The following is a 26758-nucleotide window of genomic DNA, read 5'->3' on the forward strand; positions in this document are numbered from 1 at the left end:
ATTATTTTTTAAAATCTTTTAACTCTGTGTGTTGTTGTACAGGAGGGTCACTGAGGGATATATTTGAGACTAGGACCCCTAACTCCATGAATAGCAAAGTTAATATCTGATGCAGCCAGGACGTTGCAAAGCCTCTTGGGACCCCAGGCACCCAGGATCGCTGTGCACGGAAGAGCCAGCTGCCCATTCGCTGCTCATCCCCCTGCAGGCTCCCCTGTCACTTGCTTACCTGGCCTCCTGTCTGTATGTTCCCTGTTGCAGCTCACGGTGCTTGACTAACTGAGCCCGAAGCATTCAGAGCCTCTTCTGCTGGGTGCTCAGAGCACTGATCCCAAGAGCTGCACCACCAAAACAGGATTCTAAGGGTCGACAAAATGGGAAATCTTGCAGTTTATCCTCTTTCTAAGGACCCACTGTACTTTTTGTTAGTAAAGCCTCTTAGATAACCTTTAAGAAAGACACCTGGGTTTTTCCCCAAACTCACTCAACTTTTCCCATAATGAAATTTTTATTAATATCCCGCAGACTTGTGCTTCACAAAAACACTCAGGAAGTCTTTTCCAGAAGCGTATAGGTCGTGTCTGCAACAGTAGTTCTCGTGCAAATGCAGCAGTGAACTTTGCATGACTGTTTCAAGGATGTTTAATGAAAGCCAAGGGCATGATTCCTAAAATGCAATTCAGTGAAGATAATTATACAAGGAAATAAACTAATATGGTTCAAGTCATTGGCCTTCTGGTAGACCAGTGAGAGGCATCTGCCTCAGACTGCCTACAGGGGTGGATGGGGCGGGGGACCTTGGATGGTCACTCCTAAAGGGCACTCCTCTCCCAGACTTTGTAAGTACTAAACAGCCCACAATTCGAGGTTAGACTCTCAGAGGGAAATCAAAAGCACTGTTATCTTGCTTTAATAATTGAGGATAGGATCTATATGCTTTGGAGAGGAGAAAAGCAAATGGCAGAGATGCCATCCAAGTAGGAAACTTGGTGAGCTAATCAGTATTCTCCCCTGAATGGAAGTCTCTATCCTCCTCCAGGACTGAGGCAGGGACGGACTTGCCTGAGGTCATATAGTGAGTTGGTAAGAGGAGAAAGTCACATCCAGTTCCCAGACTCTGTTCAGCGATTACTCACCCTACCAACAACCCAAAGACCTCAGCTCTTCTTGAATATCTTGAACTGAGTTGTGGGCTTGTAAGGTGCCCAGAAGTTTTGTATGGTTTTGTTTTATTTCTAGTAAGTAGCTGGAAGTCTGAGACCACGGTTGATGCACAACCAGAGGAAAGGGAAGGAAAAGAGGAAAAAGTAGATGAAGTGCGTCCTCCTGAACTCTTGCTATTTTGGCTTCAAACTTCACTTCTCCGTACTCTGACCATGAAAATACCGATGGTCATGGTGATGGCAGTGGCTGTGATTTACTGAGCACCCACTCTGTACTCTGTCCCGTCTTAAGCAGGCTCTCTTGATTCTCATGCTGGTTCTGTCTCATTTTTCTGACTTTTAAACCTTGGAATGTCCCACCCACTCCTCTTCTCCACCCTCACTCACTCCCTTGATGATCTCATGCAGCCCCAAGATTGTTAATGAACTACACACTGATGATCGTATCCCAGCCCCGGCCTCTCCCGGGGCCCCGGATGCTCACACGCCTCTGTCTACCCATCACCTCCACTTGGGTATCCAACAGACTACTGCTGCTTAATGCGCCTGAAGCCAAATTCTTGGTTCCTGCACCCCACAACCAAAGGGTTCTCCTTTCACCCAGTTCTCCGTTTCAATATGTGACAACTCCAGTTTACCCATCGTTCAGGACAAAATCTTTTTTTTTATTGCAAAAGTGTTGTTTCTTTTTTCTTAAATTTTTATTGGAGTAGAGTTGATTTACAATGTTGTGTTAGTTGCAGGCTTACAGCAAAATGAAATCAGTTATACAGATACGTATATCTGCTCTTTCTTAGACTCTTTTCCCGTACAGGCCATTATAGAGTATTGAGTAGAGTTCCCTGTGCTATACAGTAGGTCCTTATTAGTTACCTGTTTTATACACAGTAGTGTGTACGTGTCAATCCCAATCTCAGGACAAAATCTCGAGGTGTCTCTTTGTGTCTCACTATTCACCCAACCCACCCCTCACACTAGCTCATCCTACAGGTTCTACCTACAGAATATTTCCAGATTCTGACGGTCACTTATCACCACGACCACTGCTGAAATCCAAGCTCTCTTCCTCTCTCACCTGGAGATGCAGTCACCTCCGACCTGGTCTTTTGGCTTCTCCACTTACAGTGTTGTTGTTGTTTTTATTGGAGTATAATTGCTTTACAATGTTGTGTTAGTTTCTGCTGTACAATGAAGTGAATCAGCTATAGGTATACATATATCCCCTCCCTCTTCCCCCCCATCCCACCCTTCTAGGTGGTCACAGAGCACCGAGCTTACAGTCTTAAAAGCTACTTTCCACTGAACAACCAGAGTGGTCTTTCTAAAATATACATCAGGTCATTTCTCTGCTCAAGGCCACCAGTTGTTTCCCATCTCACTTACAGTAACCCTGCCAGGCTGTATGATCCAACCAGCCCCTGCGTGCACACACACACACACACACACACACACACCCTCTCTGCCCTCTTCTCCTTGACCCCCACTTTCCCACCCCTCCAGCCACACAGAGCTTCTTCATGCTCCTTGAACTTGCCAAGCACTCTCCCACTCCAGCACCTTTGAACTCGCTCTTTGCCGTACCTGCACATCTATATGGCACCTCATTTTCGTCCAGGGTCTGTTTAAGTATCATCTTATCAAAGATGCCTTCCTTGACTGTCCTTTAAGAAACGTCATCCCCACATGCATACACTGTCTCCCCTACCCCTCAGCCCGGCTTTATTTTTCTTCTAAGTATCATAACCACCTGACACAGATGTCATTGCCGTTTTCCATCTTCCCATGTTAGACTATTAACATCCGAAGAGGAGAGACTGTTCTGTTTACTGCTTGATTTCCAGCACCTAGAATACGCCAGAGTATGGATTTATATGTTTATATTATTTGTTAAATCAATGAGTGCAGGTACCGTGATCCAATTTTACAGATGAAGAAACAGAGACTCTTAGAAGCTGATTACCTGCCAAAGACCAGTAAGCGGTTAAGTTCAACCAGTAAGTTCATCAGACACTGGAGTCTTTGCCTTGGTGTCCAGTCCCCTGTGGTGCCACCACGTCCATCACGTTCACAACAATAAGGCATCTCCTTCTCCCGACCTCTCTTCTGCTGCTTCCGGGAAACAAACTGCTCTCGGGAGGTGTGGTGGGGAAATGCACAAACCAGCAACAGGCAGAGAGAAGTACAGGGTGTGTGCGGTTTTATTGGTGCCACACACCCGGCCTCTTCTGTCTCTTGTAATCGAGTTGCTGAAATGTGTACGGCTGGCCCAGATTCCAGGGCACCTACTCCAGAGGAAAAGCGGGGCTTGCAAAGGAGGCTGGAGATGCCCACAGCCACTTTGCTGAGCCTCATCACACACGCTGCTCAGGCTTCTGGATTAATCATGAGATGTGGAAAAGAGCAGGAAATCTACCTCCGTAACTGCAGCTCAGCTGGGTTCCTTAGGACATTTCCCAGCAGGCAGAGTGATCCCCGCTTTGCCAGTACTGCAGGCCCATCATTAAGCCTAAGATCCGCCATCTCCTCCTGGGAACAGAGTGCCTGACTCGCCCTCCCACCAAGACCTGCCGGGGGAGCCAGTGGACGCCCCTGACCCAGAGCTGCCAACAGATGCCGCCGCCCACCTGGCTGCCACAGGATGGGGCCGGGAGGGACAGGGCAGCTGGCCCCAGTCCGGCTTCCCGCTCCCCCTCCCCCGCCCCTCCCCCCCAGCGCTGACTCCCCCCAGCTCTTGTCAAACAGAACCAGCTCTGCTACTTACCAACTGTATCACCTTGGGCACGTTATTTAATCCAAGCCTCGGTTTCTGTGTGTAAAGTGGGGGTCAAGATCACGCTTACCTCCTAGGGTGGCTGTGAGACTGACTGAGATGAGGTCTACATTGCAGCCAGCACAGTGCTTGACCCGTAATGGAGCTGGGTAGGTGGTAGCTGTCATCAACACAGACTCAGAGGGCTGGCAGGGGTATCAGAAACCTTTCAGCCAGTGGGAGGCACTGCCAACGACACCCCTGGTAGGCAGGGAGAGCTGGACCAGTTGCCAGCCAGCCCATCCCTCAGTCTCGGGGGCAACTGCAGGGGTTCCTACCAGCCCCTCCCTCCTTCCTGCATCTGATTCCGATGCCATCAGCAGTCAGTGAGCCCAGAGGGACTCTCCAAAGCTCCCCTGGCTTTCCAGTTTCTAATTTCTACCATGATAACCTACCGTGGGTCCAGAGAAAGGCAAACTCTTGGCCACCTGAGGGACAGGGAGGCAAGATACCCAGTCTCGCTGTGGCTGATGGTAGAAAGCACGATGGCAACTCAGGTTTCTAAGCTTCCAAAGACAGTGGGGCCAGGCATGTGCCTACCAGCTTGGGTGAGTCTATTGCTACATCTTGGGGAACTGTGTTAGCCGCCTGGCATCCTGTTGCTGACATGACCTGGCTCACAGTGAGAGTGTTAACACACAGAAATCAGCAGACGTTGCCAGTCAAGGTGCCTCCCTTACCCCTACCCCCAAGAGCTGGTGAACGTTTATCAGCCCACCACCCAGCAAGACTGTTCTCGCTCCCCACCCCTGCCTTGGTGGCTTGTAACTATTCCCCTCACACTACACGCCCATCTCAAGTGTTCCTGAAATAAACCGCCAGAGACAGGTGATGAGAAGCCACTGGGGATGCGGGCAGGGGGGCTGACCCCCTGAGCCAGCATTAAGGCTCCGCCTCCCTCCTTTCACTGTCTGTGCTCCTTCTCGGAAGAAAGTTCACCAGCAGGTATTTGGATGCAAAGACTCATCACCAAGATCTTTGCACCAGTGCTCCGAGGTGCATGTGGAGCAAAGAGGCAACCAGAAAAATGACTCAGAGCCCCGGAACTCTGACCTCTAGGGGACCACCTAGGGTCACAGAGACTTGTGGACTCCGCCCAGACCCCATGGAGAGCCTTGTGAGGAAGAGCTTGTGGGGCTGGTGGAAAAGGAGGGCTATCCAGTGTCAGCCAGCATCAGCGAGCTCAGCAGAGACCTCAGCTTCTCTGGGGTCACATCTGCATCGCCCCTTGAGGAAGCTGAAAGGAATCCAGGGCAGCAGCCTTGAGGCTGAGGGAGACGGAGCATCTCTGCCCCCATGCCCTTCACCAAATGGACACTGGCCGTTCTGTTCCATCAGGAGCATCGCTGAGCAGCAGCAGCTTCTCCAAGGACCCGGGGGCCCCGGATACTGGGAGTGGCACCGCGGGACCCCCGATGGGCATCCCCCTCCCTCCCCCTCTCTCCCCCACGGAACCCCTTTCCTCCGCAGCAGTAGGTTTCTCCCTGAACTTTACCCTTAAGGGAATCTGGTGCATTCTCTCCTACAATATTTATGACCCACATCAATTTTTCATTCATCCCATCACTCAGCTTCTCAGGCGAGTTTGGAAACTTTCCCTCTGAGTTCTCCTTCTGCTGAGGGTGAGATGGGGACCGGAGTAAAGCCCCAGGGACCTGCTGCACCATCCGCCCCGCCATCCTCCTGCCCAGAGAGCCAGTGTCTGCCACGTTAACTGCCAGCCCGTCCGCCCCTCTTTCTAAGCCGCTCACAATCTGATTACACCTCAAAGTCCGACCTTACACCCGACCTCTGCGGCCCCTGGCCCCCCCCCCCCCTTCTCACTGTGATCTGCAAACACAAAGCTTCCCCTCCCTCTCTGGGTGGGGAAAGGGGTTCCTATTGCTTCTGACCCTGTCCTTCCTTTGGTGCATCTGGCCCTGCCTCATGCTCCAAGCCCAGACCAATTCCACATCTTCCCCCAAGCCACGTTTCCCCTCATCTAACCCCCATACCATCTCCTTGCTCATCCCTGTTTCACTTCAGCCAGTAATTAATGACTCAGTATTTAGCTGTTCTTTAACTATTCTCTCTGGCTGAAATGTAAGCTCCCTAAAGACAGAGTCTGCACTTTCACACTTCTGTGGCCTGGTTCCCATGGGGCTTACGGTATATAGCACCAGCTACGTAGCAGGTGCTTCATAAATAACTAGATACAGAAATAAATAGCAAAGAATAAAATAACATAATAAAATGATAAATAATAATATAATTATAAATAAACGATTTAATACATAACTTGGTGGAAATCATTTGGACTTTTCTCTAATTTCTACCATGGGTCTTGGTAGAAGACCCATGGTAGAAATTATTATAATTGGGTCTTGTTTTTATCTGGTCTAGTCTCAGATGTAATGATGATAATACAGAGATGTTCTTATCTCTGAGAAATACGATAGTATGTTAATTATATTAATAATAATAACGATTGCTCCAATTTATTGAGCCCTTACTCTGTGCTGGAAGCAGCAAAGTGTTTTGCAGGCACTATCTAGCTGACCTTTCAGGTAAGTGTTGTTATAACCCCCATTTCACAGGTGAAACACAGAGAGGTTGTGACTTGTCCAAGGACACACAGCTAATACGCGTTACAGCAAATGCTCAACAGCTGTAGCTCAGACCAGGGCCCGTGCTTAAACGTCGCCTCGTTCCTGCCACAGCTAGTAGCCCTGCATCCCTACATCCCTGCGCACAGTCTCCAGGAGGGCAGCCTGAGGTGTGGACAATGCAGTAGCCACCAAAGGCCGGTGCAACCAGCCCAGCAAAAGAGGAGAACCTTCAGGTAAATATGGGGAATGAGCATAAACACTTATATCTGCTCCCGCCTGAAATGCCAGAAATGTTACGTAAAGGAATAACAAAAGGGTCGCTCCCCAAAGACAGGGAGAGGAGGGGAAGCCACAGCATCAACACGACACAACAACCAAGACCCAACACGGCCAAAATTAAATAAATAAAATAAATTTAAAAAAATTATATCAGAAACGAAAAGTACTTCTACTTAGAGACAGATTCAGCAGTAAGGATACTGACAGCAACAGAGAAAAAACAAAAGAAAAAAAACATTAAAAATTAGAGAGTACAAAACAATGAGAAAGACACAGCCCAGGTTCATTTAATACAGGGACAACTAGTCCTTAATACCTTACCTGTCTAGTAGAAATCACTACAATGCAACTTATTTTTACTGTGTATAATGTCACTCTAATTTATCTAGAAAGGATTAAATTGTGTTCAGCATTTTCTTTTTAAGAAGCATGAACTCGTTAAATTTAAAAGTTTTTTAGTTAAAATGTTTATAACATAGAATCCTAAAATAGTTTTCTCCTGATAGTCTGCCTTCCTCTATATGTACAAGCAGTCATATGTGATGATCTGACTGGACCTGTTTAGAAAGAAAAGGCAACTTTGCCCAAGAAGCTACTTTGCATGAACCTGAGATGAGGTGGAAGAAGGAAAATCACTGGACTGACTGAAGCAGAGTGATGATTAGGGATCAATGAAAATAGAACAGTAAACTGAGGGCCATGAATCCTGGCACAGCAAACAGGAGTAACTGAAAGTTTTCAGGAAAATAGTTATGTGGGATGCATATGCAGTCAACTAACCTTTGACCACGGTGCCCAAAACACAAAATGGGGAAAGGATAGTCTATTCAATAACTGGTGTTAGGAAAATTGATACCCACATGTGAAAGAATACCATAGACAAAAATTAACTTGAAATGGATTAAGGACTTAAATGTAAGACCTGAAACCATAAAACTTCTAGAAGAAAACATAGGTGGTAAGCTATTTGACATAGGTCTTCGCCATATCTTTCTGGATTTGACACCAAAAGCACAAGCAATAAAAGTAAAAATAAACAAGTAGAACTACATCAAACTAAAAAGTTTCTGCACAGCAAAGGAAACAACCAACAAAATGAAAAGGCAACCTATAGAATGTGAGAAAACATTTGCAAACTACCTATCAGATGAGGGATTAATATCCAAAGCATGCAAAGAACTCATATGCCTCAATAGCAAAAAAAAAAAAAAAAAAAAAAAATCCAATTAAACAGTGGGCAGAGGACCTGAATAGACAGTTCCCCAAAGAAGACATACAAATGACCAATGGATATATGAAAAGGTGCTCAACATCACTAATCATCAGGGAAATGCAAATCAAAACCACAATGAGATATGACCTCACTACCTATTATAATGTTTATTATGAAAAAAGACAAGAGATGACAAATCTTGGTGAGGATATGAATAAAGGGAACCCTTGTACACTGTTGGTGAGAATGTGAATTGGTGCAGTCACTATGGAAAACAGTATGGCGGTGACTCAAAAAGTTAAACATAGAACTACCGAATGATCCGGCAATCCCACTTCTGGATACATATCCAAAGGAAATGAAATCAGTATCCCAAAGAGATATCTGCATTCCCATGTTCACTGCAGTATTATGACAATAGCCAAGATAAGGAAACCTGTGTCCATCAATGAATGAAGAAAGAATATGTGGTATATATATTCAATGGAATATTATTTAGCTATAAAAAAGAAGGGGAAAAAAAGGAAAAAAAAAAAAAAAAGAAGGAAATCCTGTCATATGTGACAACATGAATGAACTCGGAGGGCATTATGTTAAATGGAAAAAGTCAGACTGAGAAAGACAAATGCTACGTGGTATCACTTACATGTGCAATCTTAAAAAAAAAAAAAAAAAATGAACTAATAGAAACAGAATAGAAGGGTCCTTGCCAGGGTCTGGGAGATGAGGGAAACAGGAAAACGTTGGTCAAACGTACAAACTTTCACTTTTAAGAAGAATATGAATAAGTTCTGAGGATCCAATGTACAACATGGTTACAGTAGTTAATAATACTGTCTTGTATACTTGAAATTTGCTGAAACAGACTTTAAGCATTCTCACCACCAAAAAAAAAAAAACCAAACAAAAAACAAGGGTATGGGGGTAGAGGGGAACTATGTGAGGTGATGAAAATGTTAATTAACTTCATCAGGACCAGTATTTCCCAATGTCTAGGTGTATCAAATCAGTTTGTACACTTTAAATATATACAATTTTATTTGTCAATTATACCTCAAGAAAGCTGGGAAAACAAGAACTAAATAAATATTGAGTAAATGAAAAAAAGTTATGAGGTAGGTGTTTAGGAAATATTAATCAGGAAACACTGTACAGACAGGACTAGAGCAGACAGGTACTGCAAACAAGGAAGTAATCTCTCTCTTCTTCTATGGCAATAAACTAAGAGTACCCATGCCTGACAGCAATTCATCAGCAATGTCCCAAAATTCAGATTCCCAAGAGAAAGAACAAACGAATAGGAGAGAAGAGATGCTACGTATATCCTCAGCCCATGGCTTTATCTGTTTTCAGGCTACAAACCAGTTTCTTACAGTCCCCTGGGAATAGGAACATGAACCTGCAGGAGGATAACGGCTGCTTTAACATCTCTCTCTAAGCTCATCAACGATGTGCTAATAGTTCATACATTTAAGCCAGACACTCGTAACTCATTTTCAGTGGTGCAATTGTCTAATAAATTGTTGGAAACTTTGAAAAATCTTCAGTGTTCCATAAAAATGAAGCCTTTTCACAATCATTGAAACCCGTAATGCAAAACAAATGTATTTCCTTGATAAATTTAGTTTTAGGTAAGCTTTAATTTATATGCTAAATTTTTTAATTTAGTTCAAGTTTTGGCAGAGACATGTTTATTTTAATTGTTGGCCTTCAAAACTCTAGCTTAGGAATAAGCATCTGCTTCTTTTCAATTTTCCGCATAAACTGGATAAATTTCTTCAAGTTGCAAATGAGGGGTGAACATACACTGTATTGCTTCTGGAAAGGTTACAAAATTGCAGCACTTTTTGTGAATCCTTTATGAGAGATCTTACAGCATTACCCTTAAATCTTAACTAGGGTTCTTATATGTACTTACATTTAAGCTGTTTTCAAAGAACATAATACATTAGCATCTAGACCTTGTGCCCAAATAGCCCTCTTTGGAGCACTTGTCGAATACTCTAATACATTTTGAACTCCTCTCATTGCTTTATAGAGATTCTCAAAACACATGGATCCTTTCTCTAAGATGAAAAACCTCCCAGAGGAAAAGCACAAACACAGCCTCAGCCCACCTATATTGGAGACCCTGTAACCGATCTGACAAACATACAGTGCGTATTTCTCCAGCTATAGCCTTTGGAAGAAATCAATAAAACTTTCAGAAAGGTAAAGTTAGAGCTCTTGAAACACTGTAGGAGGTAACATTCATCCTTTGCAAATACCTTAAGAAAACTGACTTCTGAGAGAATCCAATCCCTATTATAAAATAGTCTTCCTTCACCAGTAATGGCAACACTGGTAAAGGCACTGCTAAGCATGTTTGCACTCATCTGAACCAAGCAGGCATAGAACCTAGGTAACAACGCCCACTGGCTATTAATATGATTGAAACTATCTGTGAATTGGGACTCAGTTGATATTCAGATGTAAAACCCCTGAAAATCTACAAGAGCGTTTTCTTCTGGGGTGTTTTATCTCGTCGGTTTCTTTTTCAGTCTACCTTTTAAGGTATTACCCAATCGCCATGTTATGTATGGTGTCTAGCCATGGTACTGATGTTCATGATTCCATGAAATGGCATCTTTGCTTTACAAAGTATCAGGCTTATAACAGAGAGAGTGGTGAAGGACTAAGAAACATACTTCAATAGAGCCAGTTGACTTGCTGGACACTAACATCCAGTCAGGAGCCTCAAGTAAAATCTCTGCCCAAAAGTTTCAATTGCTAAATAGCAAGGGAATAATACCAAGGCCCAATCACAGAGTAGCAAATACCAGAGGCCTGGGAAAATCCCAAGAGAATAGCTTCACTGGCAGTGATTCTCAAATGTTCAAGGTACACAAGAATCACCTGGTGAATGTGTAGAAACAGCTTCTGAGGCCGATCCTCTGAGATTTTAATTCAGCAGGTCAGGCGAGGTCCATGAATTTATAGTTCTAACACGGCTGGCGGAACCAGAGCTGCTGCTCTGAGGAACACACTTTGAGAACCACTGCCCCACCACTATTAAATCAGAGTCGGCAGTCTTCTAAAAGGCAAGGTGACTTGCATGTTCATTAAAGTTTGAGAATCACTGCTTTAGGAAATGAGGCAACAGGTTTGTTTGGTTTTTTCCTTCTTCCTGTGATATCAGGATAGGGAGATGGTGAAAAGAGATGTTTTCAAAAGAAAGTAAGTGCTTAAATCACACTCTTTGTCATGAAACAAACCTATCTGGCCACCTTGCTCACCTTCCCCAATGAAGCATCACTCACTCCTTCCTTTATCCACCTCTCCATCCTCACTGTACCTTACCTAGGGCTCACGAGGAGACAGAGGTCCCATATGAACTTCAGATCTGCATGTTATAGATTTCCCGGGAAAATCTAGAATTCATATAATTGTTTTTCTAGTCCATAAAAATTGCACTGGCATTAAACAAAGAATCAAGTTTGAATTACATACGTTTAGAAAACTTTTCATGTAAATAACTTCACAAGAAATTCACAGAAAAATATTTTTTTAGACTGATTGGCAACAGGGCCACGACAAGAGCAAGAAATGTCAACAGAGGGGCCTCCTGTGGTCACCCATGTCTCAGAGATGGAGGAAGGAAAGATAGCCTCTTGACTGATTTGCACTGTATGTAATTTTACATTACATGTAATTACGTGGACTAAACCAAGTGTAACACAGAAGACTAAACATGCTATCATTCCATGTGATGAGCCTCTACAAAGAGGAAAAAACAGAAGATGTGAAAAAAAACACTTTTTTTCTACTTTAATTTTGTACCTATATGAGATGATGAATGGTCACTAAACTTACTGTGATAATCATTTCATGATGTATGCAAGTCAAAGCACTACGCTATATACCTTAAACTTTTACAGTGCTGTATGTCAATTATATCTCAGTAAAACCGGAAGGGAAAAAAAAAAAGTGGAAGATGTGAATATATCAAGCCTTGGCAATGGGAAAGGCCTAAGTCCACGTGACTAATCACACCTCCTTCTTGCTGATTCAGGCTATTGTAGATTCAGCAGCTCCAGCAGCGAAACAGCTTATCTGTTAATAAGCTACAGAAAGAAGAGCCCCAAGTCCCATCACGCACTGCAGAAATGTGAGTTGAACTGGCAAACATCTCCCAATCCACCACAACAACCCCTTGCCTCGCTTACCTGAAACTTTCACACATACCACATCTCCCCAATTATTTCCATAATCAGTGAGCCTATTGCCGATCTAAAACCTGACACATACATGAGTAGATTCCAGGTCTGTTAAGTACCAAGAGCAAAGGAGGACACAGAAAAACACCGCATTTAGTCTCATTTTCTCTGAGAAATTCAGTGCACTGCAAGACAGCACTGGACTGACAACACGGAACCAAGGTTCTAACACCAGTTTTTCTACCAGATACCTTGAAGCAAGTCACTTGGCCTCTTTCATCTCATTTCTTTCGAAATTAGACTACATTATCATTCAGATACTTCCATATCTAGGAGTCTGTGATTATGCTGAGTATCCATGCTACTAGAAAGCCAAAGAAACAGCTACTCAGAAGCACATGGAAAATAACCATCTTGGATGAGACTTCAGAGCTGCAGTGGCACTAGCTCCACACAAGGCATCCTAATCCCAGGTCAGAACTCGGTACTGCAGGCTGCCCAGAAACTGGGGCATATAATAAGGTGATGGGGCATATTCATATGAGCATCCTTCCTAACTTATTCAACCAGAAGTCTTTCATGAATACCACCCAGATGCTGAACTTAGGATCGCCATCCTTAGGTATCAGGGATTAAAGTATGATCCAAAGAGTTCAAGTTGCCTCCAAAATGTCTGCAACTGCATGGAAGTTGAAGGCCTCACTCACCTCATTCCCACCACATCCTGCAAATCCTTTTCTTAGAAGGAAATCAGAAACTCCCTTTTTTGAAGACAGATGGGTAATTCATGTACAACCATCTATGAGACTGCCTGCATGGGGCCTCCTTGTTTGAAGACTACAGAGATTTTAAATTAAAAGAACCATCTATGTCAACTCTGCCTAGATGATGTGTTCAAAGGGAAGACTCAAAGCAGCAAACTAGAGGGAACTTTTCGTTTACTTATTTCTAAAAAGCCAAATAAAGCCTCTAGGAATGGTTATCTGTCATTTCCTTTCTCAGCACCCACTGTTCCTTCTTCTGGCTGCAGTCACAATTTTTATTTGCAAACCACGACTACCGCCCTCAGTGGACCCATGTCTTCTGTCCCAGGGTTCCTTTTCCTCTAAGAATTTTATGATCTGCATGAATCACTTTGCATAGATAACTAAAATTGATCATTAAAATCTGAAATTTAAAAAAAAAAAAAAAAAAAGAGCATGCAACACCCCGTTCTTATTTTGCTTCAAGGATACTCCTACTGAGCTCATGGAGCTGAAAGCTGCAAAAACTTGAAGGATCCTCCTCTCAGGTTGAAAGACTAGGACATGAAGTACCCAAGTATGCCACACAGAGTTCAAGAAAAGGAATACAGCCAGATCTTCCATCTAAGTATCAGGAAGAAATCGGAGGTAGGGAAAAGAATTGGGGTAGCTCAGCAGTAGCCTTTTTCTTAACGTCAGAAGCCTGATTTTTATTCCGAAACAAGACTATAAAACAACATTTCCCAGACATTCTCGCATGGAGGTGTAATCATGTGACTGTGTCTGGGCCAATGACCTGCAAGAACAAGTGTTATGCTGGCTTCCAAAAGGCTCTGGCAAAAGTCCAGCTTAATGAAATGAAAATGTCTGATTAGACCTTGACTTGTCCTGACAACTCTGGTCACAGGGAAAGCAGTCTTATTGACTCATCATGTCATTTCGCTCAACTATTAATGCAAGGAGTATCATGAGGAAGAAAGAACTGCTTGCAAATGGACAAAATAAGCAACAAATACCCCTGTCAACAGTATTAAATTATTTATCAATCACACACTACAGGTTATATCACAGTAGTTACAAGGATGGAGGCCACTGGGTCCTCACCAACAAAAAGACTGGTTCTTCCACTTTTAGGACAGTTATGTAGAGCAGGGGTCCCCAACCCCCCAGGAACCTGGCCGCACAGCAAGAGGTGAGTGGCGGGGAGCGAGCGAAGCTTCATCTGCCGCTTCCCATCACTCACATTACCACCTGAACCATACCCCCAACCCCCCGTCCGTGGAAAAACTGTCTTCCACGAAACTGGTCCCTGGTGCCAAAAAGGTTAGGGACCGCTGATCTAGAGGACTACAGCGCACTCAGCGTTTATCAGGAGTCTGTGCTTTCATAGAATCTACTCTTCAGTAAGTCTACGAATCTTTTATCCTTGGCCCTAAACGCCAAAATCAGGGTTGTACTTTATTATAATCAAGGTGTTCAGGAATTTCTGGTGAAAATGAAAGTTTATACTCATATTAAAAGTGAATAAATGTTTCTGAATCTACCTTTCATCTTTGGTTAATATGTTTCTTACTAAACAAGCCAAATTCATAAAGGAAAAGACAGGTTACCTCATAACACTTTCTTTTCAACTAAAGCAGTAAAGACCCACACTAACACCGCATTTTTTTACTTCCAAATTCTATACATCAGGCTTCTCACAGAAACTTTCACTTCAGCCAGTGGAATACCTTGCAGGAGGCAAGCACTCAAGAAATATTTGTTACGGTGACTTGAACATAGTAACACATTAGGTGAACATTATAGGAAGTTAGCCTAAGGGCTCTTCACTGAGAAGAAAACAGCTTTTTACCATGTTCTTTATTGCCAAGTGAAAGGATATACATATATAGCCTTGTTCGCTCAAAATGTACCCTCTCCACATCACTGACATCCTGTAAATGGCCATAAATCACAACTGGTCCCTGTCATGAGAAAAACTGTGTGTCAACTTGAGTGTGTCTGCCTTAAAAGACAGGTGCAAGGGTACAATCAAACATATTTAAGTGCTTGGGAAAGAAACACTGCTCTACAGAAGCAAGGGACTATTAGGAATTATAATTAGGAATTATATATGGAATTATAGCAGGAATATTCCTATATATAGGAATTATAAACATATACACCTTTTATAGCAATAGACTCCAGACAGGAAATCAGGATGAGACTGGTCTATCCTGGCATTCATTTCATAGAGTTTAGTTTTGTCTGATGAATATTTAAACCCAAAGCACTGCAGTGGTAGTGCCAATATATGTCATATTTTCAGTTGCATCTCCTTTCTGGACTAGGAGCGCCCCTAACTACTCATAAGCCTTAAAATCCTAATTATTGGGTAGACCAGCGGCAGACTGGAGTGACACGAAATTAAGGTTGACTTTTAAGAAAATAGGCACATGTCTTGTACTGCTCTATTAGATACACTTTGGCATTTTGCAGAGCCCAAATGAATTACAGAAGAGACACAGGTACTGTTAATACATCACATGCCTTCTAAAAATCCTGGAAGACGTGGGGAGTCCCACATCATTTCTTTGGGACTAGAGACGTTGCCAAGGACTAAAATTGATGATGCATAGAAGGAGAACCCTCCAAAACTAACTCCTCTGCTTTGCTGACCCAAAGGAAGCCAAAGGAAAGAGACTCTCTCACTCCAAGTAACTCCCTAAACTAACAATGTTTAGAAAAAACAAGTATTTTCAAGATGGTTCAGAGTTGGAGGATAGCAGGCAGAGAGTAGAAACTGACTTGGATTTGATTATGGGGTCACGAGAAAGGATCAGAAATGTTCATTTTTAGTTGTTATTACTGAAGTTTTTATAAAATCCCAAGACATTCACTAGAACTTTACTAATTAAGACACGTAACCCACACACGACTAGACTACAAATACTTATAATACATGTTTTTGGTTTTTGGTTTTTGAGAAAGAAATCTCAACTACCAAAGGTTCACCAGCTGCAGGACTTCAAAGGCAGTAACAGGAGCAATGGTCTCCAATGACTCAATTTGGAAAGAAAAATCTCTCACACAACCCACCCATTAGACAAGATGACATATACATCTACTTCAGGACACCTTACGTTTTGGATGAATAGCCTTGAATTTACTTCACAGCCAATAGCTTGCCAGAGAAAACTTCGAGTTGGATCCTATTACTTAATACACTAAATCCACAGCTCAAAGTCCATCTCACTGGATAACTGAATAGAACTAGCGATGGGAATTAAAACTGAGGATGCCAGCAGCCCTGATTTCACTGTTATTATTTGTACTGTGTGAAATGATTTTCATATTGGCAAGTATGGGATCTCTGAAACTGTGCACTCTTCCTATCTACCATGGTACATAACGATTATTTGCCCATGCACGCTCTGAGGGGCAATGTGGTACAATGAAAGGAGCCCTGAGCTTGAGTCAAAACCAGTTCTAGTGCCAGCTCTGCCACTATCTGGCTGAAGACCTTGGACCACACTTTAGGTCCAAGTTTACTCATTAATTTATTTAATAACCATGATTTGATCACAGACCTAAAAGAACACAACATTGCTCAGCTGTAAAAGGGGGGAAACTAGACCTAGTTTATAGAACTGGTGTTAGATTTAAATGAGATAATGGGTGTACTTTGCATCCAAGACACATTGGTGCTAGTCTTCTTCTACCATACCACAACTATCAGGCACTGTGTTCAGTCTAAAACACCACTGCAGGGAGCACACTGGAAGCCCTCATCACGTTTGTCATCACTGGGTAAAGCCTCTTGCCTCTTAGTCAGTAAAATCCATGAAGGCCAGGATTTTCTTCTTTCTAATACACAGACACATCCTCTGAACCTGCATGTGCCTCAGCACATAGTAAGCACTTAATAAATAATTGTTGAATGAATAAATTCTCTTTTATTCCTTAAAATAACTCTGGATCAACTAATATTTTTACCATTTTACAGTGAGGAGGCTGAATAATGAGATAAACTGTCTATAAAATCAGGTGATAAGTCCCTTCCAATTCCACAATGCTATCTATAGTTTTTATATTTTCCAATAGTTCATCATTATATCATTCTTCCTAAATAATTGCTACTTACTCACATTTATTGGTTATTGCTTAAATAATAGCAAGAGTCTCCAACTATAAAATCTACTCCTATCTTTAAGGAAAATAAAATATTTGAACTATAAAAAAAATCATTTGTTTCTAAGAAAACTTTATTCTCACATCTACACACAAACTATCTAATGAGGTTATTCTTAAGAAACTCTTCCAAGTAATTTTCCCAACCTGAACTTCCATATCCTTTTCGCCAAATAAGAAGCGAAATAAACAATCAGTCAAGAGTGATATTAAAAACATGGGGGCATGGGGCTTCCCTGGTGCCGCAGTGGTTGAGAGTCTGCCTGCCGGTGCAGGGGACACGGGTTCGAGCCCTGGTCTGGGAGGATCCCACGTGCCGCGGAGCGACTAGGCCCGCCTGTGAGCCACAGTTGCTGAGCCTGCGCGTCTGGAGCCTGTGCTCCGCAACGGGAGAGGCCGCGTAGTGAGAGGCCCGCGCACTGCGATGAGGAGTGGCCCCCACTTGCCGCAACTAGAGAAAGCCCTCGCACAGTAAACGAAAACCCAACACAGCCATAAATAAATAAATAAATAATTCCCATTGGAAAAAAAAATTGTTTAAAAAAAAATAATAAATAAATAAAAAATAAAAACATGGGGGCAATCCTGTCCCTAAAACATTTCTTCACCAAAATTTGGATTCTTTCACTTTAAGAGCAGCAAGATCATCTTTTTTACTATCTTTCAGAAGATAACTGTAGCTTCCCTAGTCTGGGGCCCTAAATGAGAAAGACCTCGGTTAGATGCAGCCAATGTCACAGGGTCTCGTGGCTCTGAATCAGTATTTCCACACACTCCCAATCATAAATGCCCCAGAGACCTCCTATCCCCAAAACGGACACTGCTGTATCTCAAGTTCAGGTTTACAGAATGATGGCCTCCTCCAAGGCCTTCCTTAGAAAACGTATTCCCAAATTTGCCATCTCACCTCACGCTTCCTTCTCCAAAAGCAGCCTACTCTTTACCACTTATAAGTCTTCTCCTCTAGAGGGCTGAATGTATATTGGGGCACTCAGCAGATATTACACTCTACTCCATCAAAAGGATCTCATAAATTTGTTTTCATTTAGTAATTAACATTCCTCTAGACTCGCAGAAGTGCTGAGGGCAAAGTCATAACGCTTTTAATGGCAAAATCAAAATGGAAGCCCAGGTCAGACTTCACATCTAATGCTGTTGCTGGCAGACCCAGTGATTTTGAGACCGAGCAAGATGATTTTATCGTTAAGGCATCACCACTGCTGTGCAGGGAATTTCTCTTTCATTACACCTCAGCTCCGTCCCACCTCAAAACGCTGGGTAGAGTTCTAACGTGCTCTGAAACCACAGCAACTTATGACAGAGCAGCCATCATGATGACCTGTAAGTCATCAAGATACATATCAACCACTGGCTATGTTATTAATACCTGAAGTATCAAATTTGCTAAGGAAGCAAAAAGGAGCTTCATTCTTCCTCAAGGGGAATCAGAAACCAGTATGTTCAAGAGAGGATTTCCATAGGAAAACCGCCCCTGCCTCAGACAGCACCTACCATCAACATGTTTATGGGCAAACACAGTATCAGAAAAACATGCTGTGAGTCTTAGAAACAGCATATGCCTCATTTCATAGGGGCTGCTATGGTGCTAGGCATTGTTTTTTGTTTTTGGGGTTTTTTTTTTTTACTGCATTTCAGAGAAATAACCGTAAAATGAAGGTCTATAACCAGCAGATAACACAATAAACAACAGCATCAACTTCTGCACCCTTTTTGTGAATGGTTTCCCTATGCTTTAATTGAAAAGGTAAGTTTTAATATGCTTTGTGTTTTCTCTCAAAATAGTTTGGGACCAATTCTATTCTAAGACTTCTGTATTTACCATCTCCATCCAAGGTCCAAAGATTACAGAATTTACAAATGAAGGACACCCCCCTACACACACACACACACACACACACACACACACACACACACGTCAGTAATAGAGGAGCTATGACAACAAAATTCCTGAATGACAGAAAGAAACACAGAGGACAGTGGCTTGAAACAGCAATGGTGGTCACCACAAGCTTTGTCCTAGAGTTCAGCTCAGGTCTTTCTGAAAGCCTGGACCAAAAATTCACAAAAACAAGAAGCAGTAACACAGTTCACATAACTTTCCTGAGCTTAAATATATAATAGAGCTGGGTAACTGTCCAACCTAGGTTGTATCTTCAGGGAATCTCAAACTCTCATAAAAAACCAAGGTTTCTGGCTCAAGAAAAGGCTTAAAGTTAGAGATGAGCATTGTTAAATCACTGGTTCCTATTCACATTTCAACCCTTGAAATAACGTTTCACTACTTGTCTCAGTCACCAGCGACTCTAGTCTGTCTTGAGAAAGCTCACACGCCTCCCTGGACTCAGCCATCTCCTTCTCACCGACAGGTCAGGTCCAATGCAACCAAAGCTTAATTCACTTTAAAAGATATGTGAACTATTATTCAAGGACAGTAGCTGTCTGTTCACAGAAGCTTCATCCACATCAAGGCAGCTGAGTTTGTGAGCTTGATTTTTGTATTCTTCTTTCATTCTGTCAAAATTCAAGCTTACAGATATTTCTACTTTCAGTCTATTCTTTAATAAATGTCCCGCTCAGTGGAAGACAGGACTCAGAGTTTCAATGACATAACTGTATATTTTCCCAAGAAAATTGTTTATGTACCTTTCCATAAATGTTTTAACTTTTTCACCTAGAATATAAAATCCTTGAAGAAAATGTCTGTCTTCTATAGTTTAGCAAGATACATGCTCAACACAATTTCCAAATCACCTTTAGTACCAATTTTAACCATGAAGAACACTGAAAATTCTACTGTAAATTATCAAATATATGGAAGCAAATATATAAATGAAATTCTTCTGTCATTTAGTACCAAGAAGAGAGATACAAATATAGGATAATTTCTCAAATGAGTTTCAACTACTTAATGTGCTACTTTAAAGCATATTCACAAACAATAGAAATAATCAATCTGAAGAACTGGATTCATCTCTATACACAAGGGACATTTTTATACAGTTGCTCGAAGAATTAGCCACACAAGCACAATAGGTACCATAAAGATTAAAAGAAAGTAACTGCATTAAAAATACTTCAGTTTATTAAAAGGAACGGTTCCTATTTTATATGTATACACATCTATTTTTATAGAAAAGAACACATCTATTTTTATTCTAATTTCCATGACTCACTCCCCACCCATTCACCGAGGAGATAGATAACAGTTGATCCTATTTTTCACCTTTTAATTTATTCTACCTGGAGAAATAAAATTCATCACTGTCCCATGTTATTTTCCCTCCCCTTTGGACATTTATCCACTAAATAAACATCTACTACCCACTGCTGTTAAGCAGTGTGCTGGGTCCTGGGGCTCCATCCCAGTCTCCTCCGCTGGTTTCCCCTATTTGCCCCAATTTCTAAGCGCTGAAGTGTCCCAGGACTCAGCCCTGTCTCATCCTCAAGTCAGTCTACACATGCTCACTTGGTGGTCTCAGCTAGTCTCCTGGTCTAACTAGCATCTATCCTATGCTGACCACCCCCATGTTTATGTATACTGCAGACCTCTTTCCTGGGCTCCAGTTTCACATATGGACTCACCAACTCATCCTCTGCCAATAGATGTTTTACAGATCTCGAACGTTTAACAGGCCCACCTAACTCCAGATCTTCTCCACCAAACCTCCTTTCAAAGGATGAAGTTGATGACAACTTCGTCCTTCTAGTTAGTTAGGCTGAAATCCTTGAAATCATCCTGACACCTCTTTCTGTCATACCCCACATCCAAGCTATCAACAAACCTCTCTTGGAAGGCTGGCCAAGGAGACACTTTGACGTAAGCTTCTGCCCAATCCTGACGCCTCTGCCTCCCTCCCACTATGTTGTTCCCAAGGGCACATGCTTACAAGTATTCTACACACTAAACCCTGTCTGAGTCTACTTCCCAAATGATCCAAATGCTTCAAGTCTTCACTACAAACATCCATTACAATATTGTGCATACAACAGCTTATCCCTACTAGAAATAAAACAAAGGATGATTTTAGCTGATCTATGTGTAGAATCATATAGTTATAGATTCAGAGATTAAGGATATTTCTTGTCTTCTTTACAAGGACACTGAATGCCTCATGCTGCCTTACTACTCTTTTTGTTTATCCTTCATGCAGCAATGAAAGGCTTTAAATAAATCTTATCCATTCAAGTCCAACTGGTATTTTTTCTTTCTCTTCCCTGAGGAGCATCTTTTTTCTATACTACCACTTCTCTATTACTTCAGTTATTCACTGCCTTTAGTTGTTTATCTTATTTTTTTCAGAAATATTCCTTCATAACAAGGAGGTGCTAAAAACCTCATTTCACAAGTAGGTATGAAAAAGAAATATCTTGAACACCTTTCCTAAAAAGAAATCTAAAGGTAGGTAATTTAGTACATAAGCCTTTAGGAAAGCATTAGAAGAAAGTAAGACAAGGTCAAATATCAACAATTTACTGAACATAAATTCTCATTACACAAAAAAGTATCTCTCCTTATAACTTCAAAATATTAATAGGGCAACACAGCAAAATATCAAGTGTCAGATGCAGCTAGACTACAAAATGTTATGTTTTTATTTTAGAAGTATGTTTTTTATTATTGCTGAAACGAGAATTTTAGAAAAAAAACTACCATCAGTTTCTTAACATGTAATTTATTTGTAAAAGTCAACCAAAACAATCTGAATTCAATCATCAGCTCAGGAAGCAGATTCCATGACATTTTTTTTCCCCTAAATGCTAAACGACACAGGCAGCGATAAAATATGCAGAGAAAGAACCATGTCACAGAAGATGTGACAATTTTGATAAATGACGATAAACTGTGATGTAGAACAGCCGTTTGTAAGCTGCTGTTTTCAAAAACATGTATTTTAATGATGATTTTTGCCAAATATCATTTTAGAGAGATATTCTGTAATAAAACCATTGACAAACAAAATTGGTACCTTATTATAAATTAGAACAGAAATGTATTTAAGTTTTTCAGCAAACTTGTAATTTTGCTTTGAATGAGAATGCATTTTAGATCCAGTCAGTTCCTTACAATGTTAAACACAGTCATCATCTGACCCAGAAATCCCACTCCGAGCTATAAAACAGAAATTAAAACATACTTTCACACAGACCCTTGTACATGAATGTTCACACATGCAACATTATTCATAAAAGACAAGAAGTGCAAACAACCCAAATGTCCATCAAGTGACATATCATATCAATAGAACAGAATATTATTCAGCAATAAGAAGGAATAAAGTACTGATACATGCTACAATACGGATGAACCTTGAAAATATTATATTAAGGAAGCCAGTCACAAGAGGCTACATATCATCATGTTTATATGAAATATAAATTCTATTTATATGAAATGCCCAGAATAGGCAAATCCCTAGAAATAAGATGTAGATAAGTGGTTGCCTAGGGTTGAGAGTGTAGAGGGAATGGAGAATAATTGCTAATGGATATAGGGTTGCTTTCTGGGGTAATGAAATGTTCTAGAATTGTGCACCGTGATGGCTGCACAACTCTCTGGCTATACACAACCTCTGAATTGTACACTTCAAGTGGGTGAACTGTATGTGAACTACATCGCAAAAAAGCTATTTAAAATGCCAGTTAAAAAGGCCAGTCATGGGCTTTCCTGGTGGCGCAGTGCTATAGAATCCACTTGCCAATGCAGGGGACACGGGTTCGAGCCCTGGTCCAGGAAGATCTCACGTGCTGCGGAGCAACTAAGCCCACGAGCCACAACTACTGAGCCCAAGTGCCACAACTACTGAAGCCCGCGCGCCTAGAGCCCACGCACCGCAAGGAAGAGTAGTCCCCGCTCGACGCAACTAGAGAAAGCCCACACACAGCAACAAAGACCCAACGCAGCCAAAAATAAATAAATAAATCAATTTACTTTTTAACAAAAGGGCCGGTCATGTTGTAGCTGTTTATAACTTGTATAGACTTTTCAAAGTCTAAATCCCTAATTATTAAAATATGTTTCTTACTGTCCACAAACCTCATTTCCTTACATAAAACCATCTGCCTATTCCACTATAAATACTACACGTAGTGAAAGAAAGTGCTTCTAAAATTAAATCATGTTTTCAAAACAGATTTCTCCTTAATATATTTAATTTTAATGATTCGCATGTGAATTATCCACACTTTCCATTAACTATGGTTAAATTTTCAATCTCAGATAAGTATCCCCCAATACAAAAGCACATTAACAGGCCATTCCTCTCCCAACACAAGCTGTGTGGACTAAATTTTTAACGTATTAGCTTGAATTTTAAAAAGCAAAATTAAGGAGGCAGATCTGTAAGAAAAGCAAGCACATGAAGTCTCAGAAGTTTAGAATGGAAAATATTTTCAAGATTGATCCTCTTCAGGACTACCGAAACTTTAATATCTAAGAACTAACCCCAGGAATTTTGTGATATTCTCATATCACCTTACTTTTTAAATTTTTATTGGAGTATAGTTGATTTACAATGCTGTGTTACTTTCTGCTATACATACCTTACTATTTTGCCTTAGTATTTATATTTACATTAAGTTGATTCCTTTCCTTTCTTTTCTTTTTAACTTAGCAATGTATGACACAACATCAGTGAACTTATGGGTTTGGTAAGCTATCTGTACTAGTCGAACAAACATTACAATAAATAAAATTTTAAATGGTGATGTGTCTATCACTTAAAAACATCTTGCACATGATCAGTACTACATCTACCACACTATGGGAAACACTGATCTAGTTTTATCTTTTATTTTTATGGGTGAGAAAGTTGAACTTCCTGGTGACTCTCAAAAGTCTGTGCACATCAGAACCTCCTGGAGGGTTTGTGTTAAAATAGAGAGTGCTGGGCTCTTCCCCAAGAGCGTAGGTCTGGGGGAAGGTCTGAGAATTTACGTTTCTAACAAATATCTAAGTGGTACTAATGCTGCTGGCCCAGGGACCGCCCTTCAAAAACCACTGACCAAAACCTACTAACCCCAAATTAGTCAGACCAGAATTTAAACTAGAACCCAATCTTCTCTTAGATGCTCTTATAATTATATGCTCTAGCACACATGTTTAATGTTGCTGAATTTTATTCACCTTTCACTTAATTTTACTCTTTTCAATAAAGGTGATTATTAAATGCTAAAGATCAGGTTTATACATTTTTAAGACTTCAGAGTTGTTATAAAATAGTGATTAATAAAAATTTAAGGAAAAGAACATTACAATCACCTTTGAGGACCCTGAATCCCTTTTCTTGGTCACATACCCTCCGTTAGTCCTTTGAGATAAACATTATCTTCAAGTTTGTGTCTTATCATTCACTTGCTTTTCTTGTTAATTTTCTCATAGCTGTATCTCTAAATAACATATTGTTTAGGTTGTATGTTCTGAGCTTTATACTATATCTTTTTATGCTATTTGCTTTTTTATTCAATATGATGTTTTTGAGATGTAGCCCTCGGTTTTTATCAGTAATTCATTGCTTTCATGGCGGGACACTATTTCATCTACAAGAAAACAGCACTAAAATTGTTGACTTTTTTTTTCATTTTGAAAAAATCAGAGGTAAAAAAGAAGTTGCAAAAATAGTACAGAGAAGTCCTATGTATGCTTCATCCAGTTTCCTCCAATGGTTACATCTTACCTAACTATATTACAGTATCAAAACCAGCAAACTGGTTTTGGGACAATGCTTGTGTATAGTTTCATGCCATTTTATTATATATGCAACTCTCAATTTTTAAGTTCTTTTTTTTTTTTTTTTTCTCGCGGGCCGCACAGGCCGCGAGACCAAGGGCCGCGGGGACCGGGCCGGCGCGCCGCCCCCGCCCCGCCTCAGGCCGCCCGCGCTTGGGCCACCGCCCGGCGACGCGAGGCCAGTCCCACCCCGCCCCCACCCCCGCCTCCGGCCCGGGGGTCGCTCACCTTCCGCGTTGCCCCAGACCACCATGCCCGGGCACAGCCGCCGCCTCCGGCCTCGCTGGCCCCGCCGCCGCCGCCGCCACACGGTGCCCTCGCCTGGGGCGGGGAGAAGGGCCGGGAAAAGAATCGCACCGCCGCGCCGCGGTCCACGCTCGCCCCACGCTCCCAGCGGCCAACCTGAGCGCGCCCAATGGCTGCTCTGTCCCGCCCCCTCCGACGGGCGCGCGCGCCGCGGCTCCGCCCCGCCCCTCCCCATGCGGCGGCCGGCGCGCTCCCAGGCTCCTCCCCGCCCTTCCCGACCCGCGGCGGTTCCGGCCCCGGCTCGCACTCCGCCCCGCGCTGCGCAAGCGCCCGCCTCGCGCCTAGCCTCGGGCGACCCTGAACCACCTGCGCGGCGCCCCTCCCAGGCCCGCCCGCGGAGGTCAGCCCCTCCGCTGCACGTGACCGTCTTGCTCGTGGGGGCGGAGAGGAGCGCGGCGCCTGCCCGCCTTCCGCATCCCGAGACCTGCGCGCCTCCCGCTGGGGTTGATGCGCTGTTCTCCTCTCTGCGAGTCCCCGCCCCGCGCTGCACTCCCCAGTCCGGGAGGACACTAGTTCAGGGACTGACCATGCTTAATCAAGATCATTCTATTGATATTAATGAATATCTGAGTTACTTCCTTTATTCCCCCCCCCCCCGCCAATTAAAGACAATGCTCCTACCTATTAGAAAAATGAAAATCCAAACACTGACAGCCCCAAATACTTGCAAGAATGTGAAGTAATAGGAATGCTCATTCATTGCTGGTGGGAATGCAAAATAGTACAGCCATTCTGGAAGAGAGTTTGGCAGTGTCTTACAAAACTAAACATACTCTTACTATACGATCCAGCAATCGGACTCCTTGGTATTTACACAAAGGAGTTGAAAAATTGTGTCCACATAAAAAACCTGGACACAGATGTTTCATAGCAGCTTTATTCATAATTGCCAAAACTTGGAAGCCACCAAGATGCCCTTCGGTAGATGAATGGGTAAACAAACTGGTGCATCCAGATAATGGAATATTATTCAGCACTAAAAAGAAATAAGCCATCAACCCATGAAAAGATATGCAAGAACTTTAAATGCTTATTACTAAGTGAAAGAAGCCAATCTGAAAGGCTACATACTCTTTGATTCCAACTAAGTGATACCATAATGGTGGATAATGTCATTAGTCAAAACCCAGAGAACATACAACACCAAGCGTGAATCCTAATGTAAACTATGGACTTTGGGTGCTAATGAAGTGTAAATGTAGATTCATCAATTGTAACAAATATACTTCTCTGCTGAGTAGTTGATAATGGTGGAGGCTATACATATGTGGGAACAGGGGTACGTGGGAAATCCCTGTACCTTTCACTCAATGTTGTTGTGAACATAAAACTGCTCTAAAAAAATAAAGTCTACAAACTTTAAGCTATAAGATGAATAAGTTCTGAGGTTCTAATGTATAGCATGGTGACTAGTTGATAACACTGCAATGTATAACTATAATTTGCTAAGAGAACTTAAAGGTTGACCCCAAAACATATACATATATATTTATATATTCCTCTTTACCATAAATGTACGGCTGTGCGCCTGGCTTCTCTAACCT

At 42.1% G+C, this 26758-nt stretch overlaps 1 protein-coding gene across 1 annotated transcript in view; it reads right to left on the bottom strand.

The window, feature by feature from the left end:
* The window catches only part of LOC130706842 (homeobox protein cut-like 1), a 45685-nt gene extending 19771 nt beyond the window's left edge, over positions 1-25914 (bottom strand). Inside the window, exons 1-3 of the mRNA XM_057539507.1 lie at positions 25836-25914; positions 25137-25744; positions 230-359 (exon numbers count right to left, since the gene is read on the bottom strand). Coding sequence (XP_057395490.1) covers positions 318-359; positions 25137-25744; positions 25836-25914 — 729 coding nt within the window. The 3' untranslated portion in view covers positions 230-317. The remainder of the gene's footprint in view (positions 1-229; positions 360-25136; positions 25745-25835) is intronic.
* Between the last annotated feature and the right edge of the window lie 844 nt (positions 25915-26758).

The sequence above is a fragment of the Balaenoptera acutorostrata genome, unplaced genomic scaffold (genome assembly GCF_949987535.1).
Source record: "Balaenoptera acutorostrata unplaced genomic scaffold, mBalAcu1.1 scaffold_814, whole genome shotgun sequence".
In the NCBI taxonomy this organism is placed as follows: domain Eukaryota; kingdom Metazoa; phylum Chordata; class Mammalia; order Artiodactyla; family Balaenopteridae; genus Balaenoptera; species Balaenoptera acutorostrata.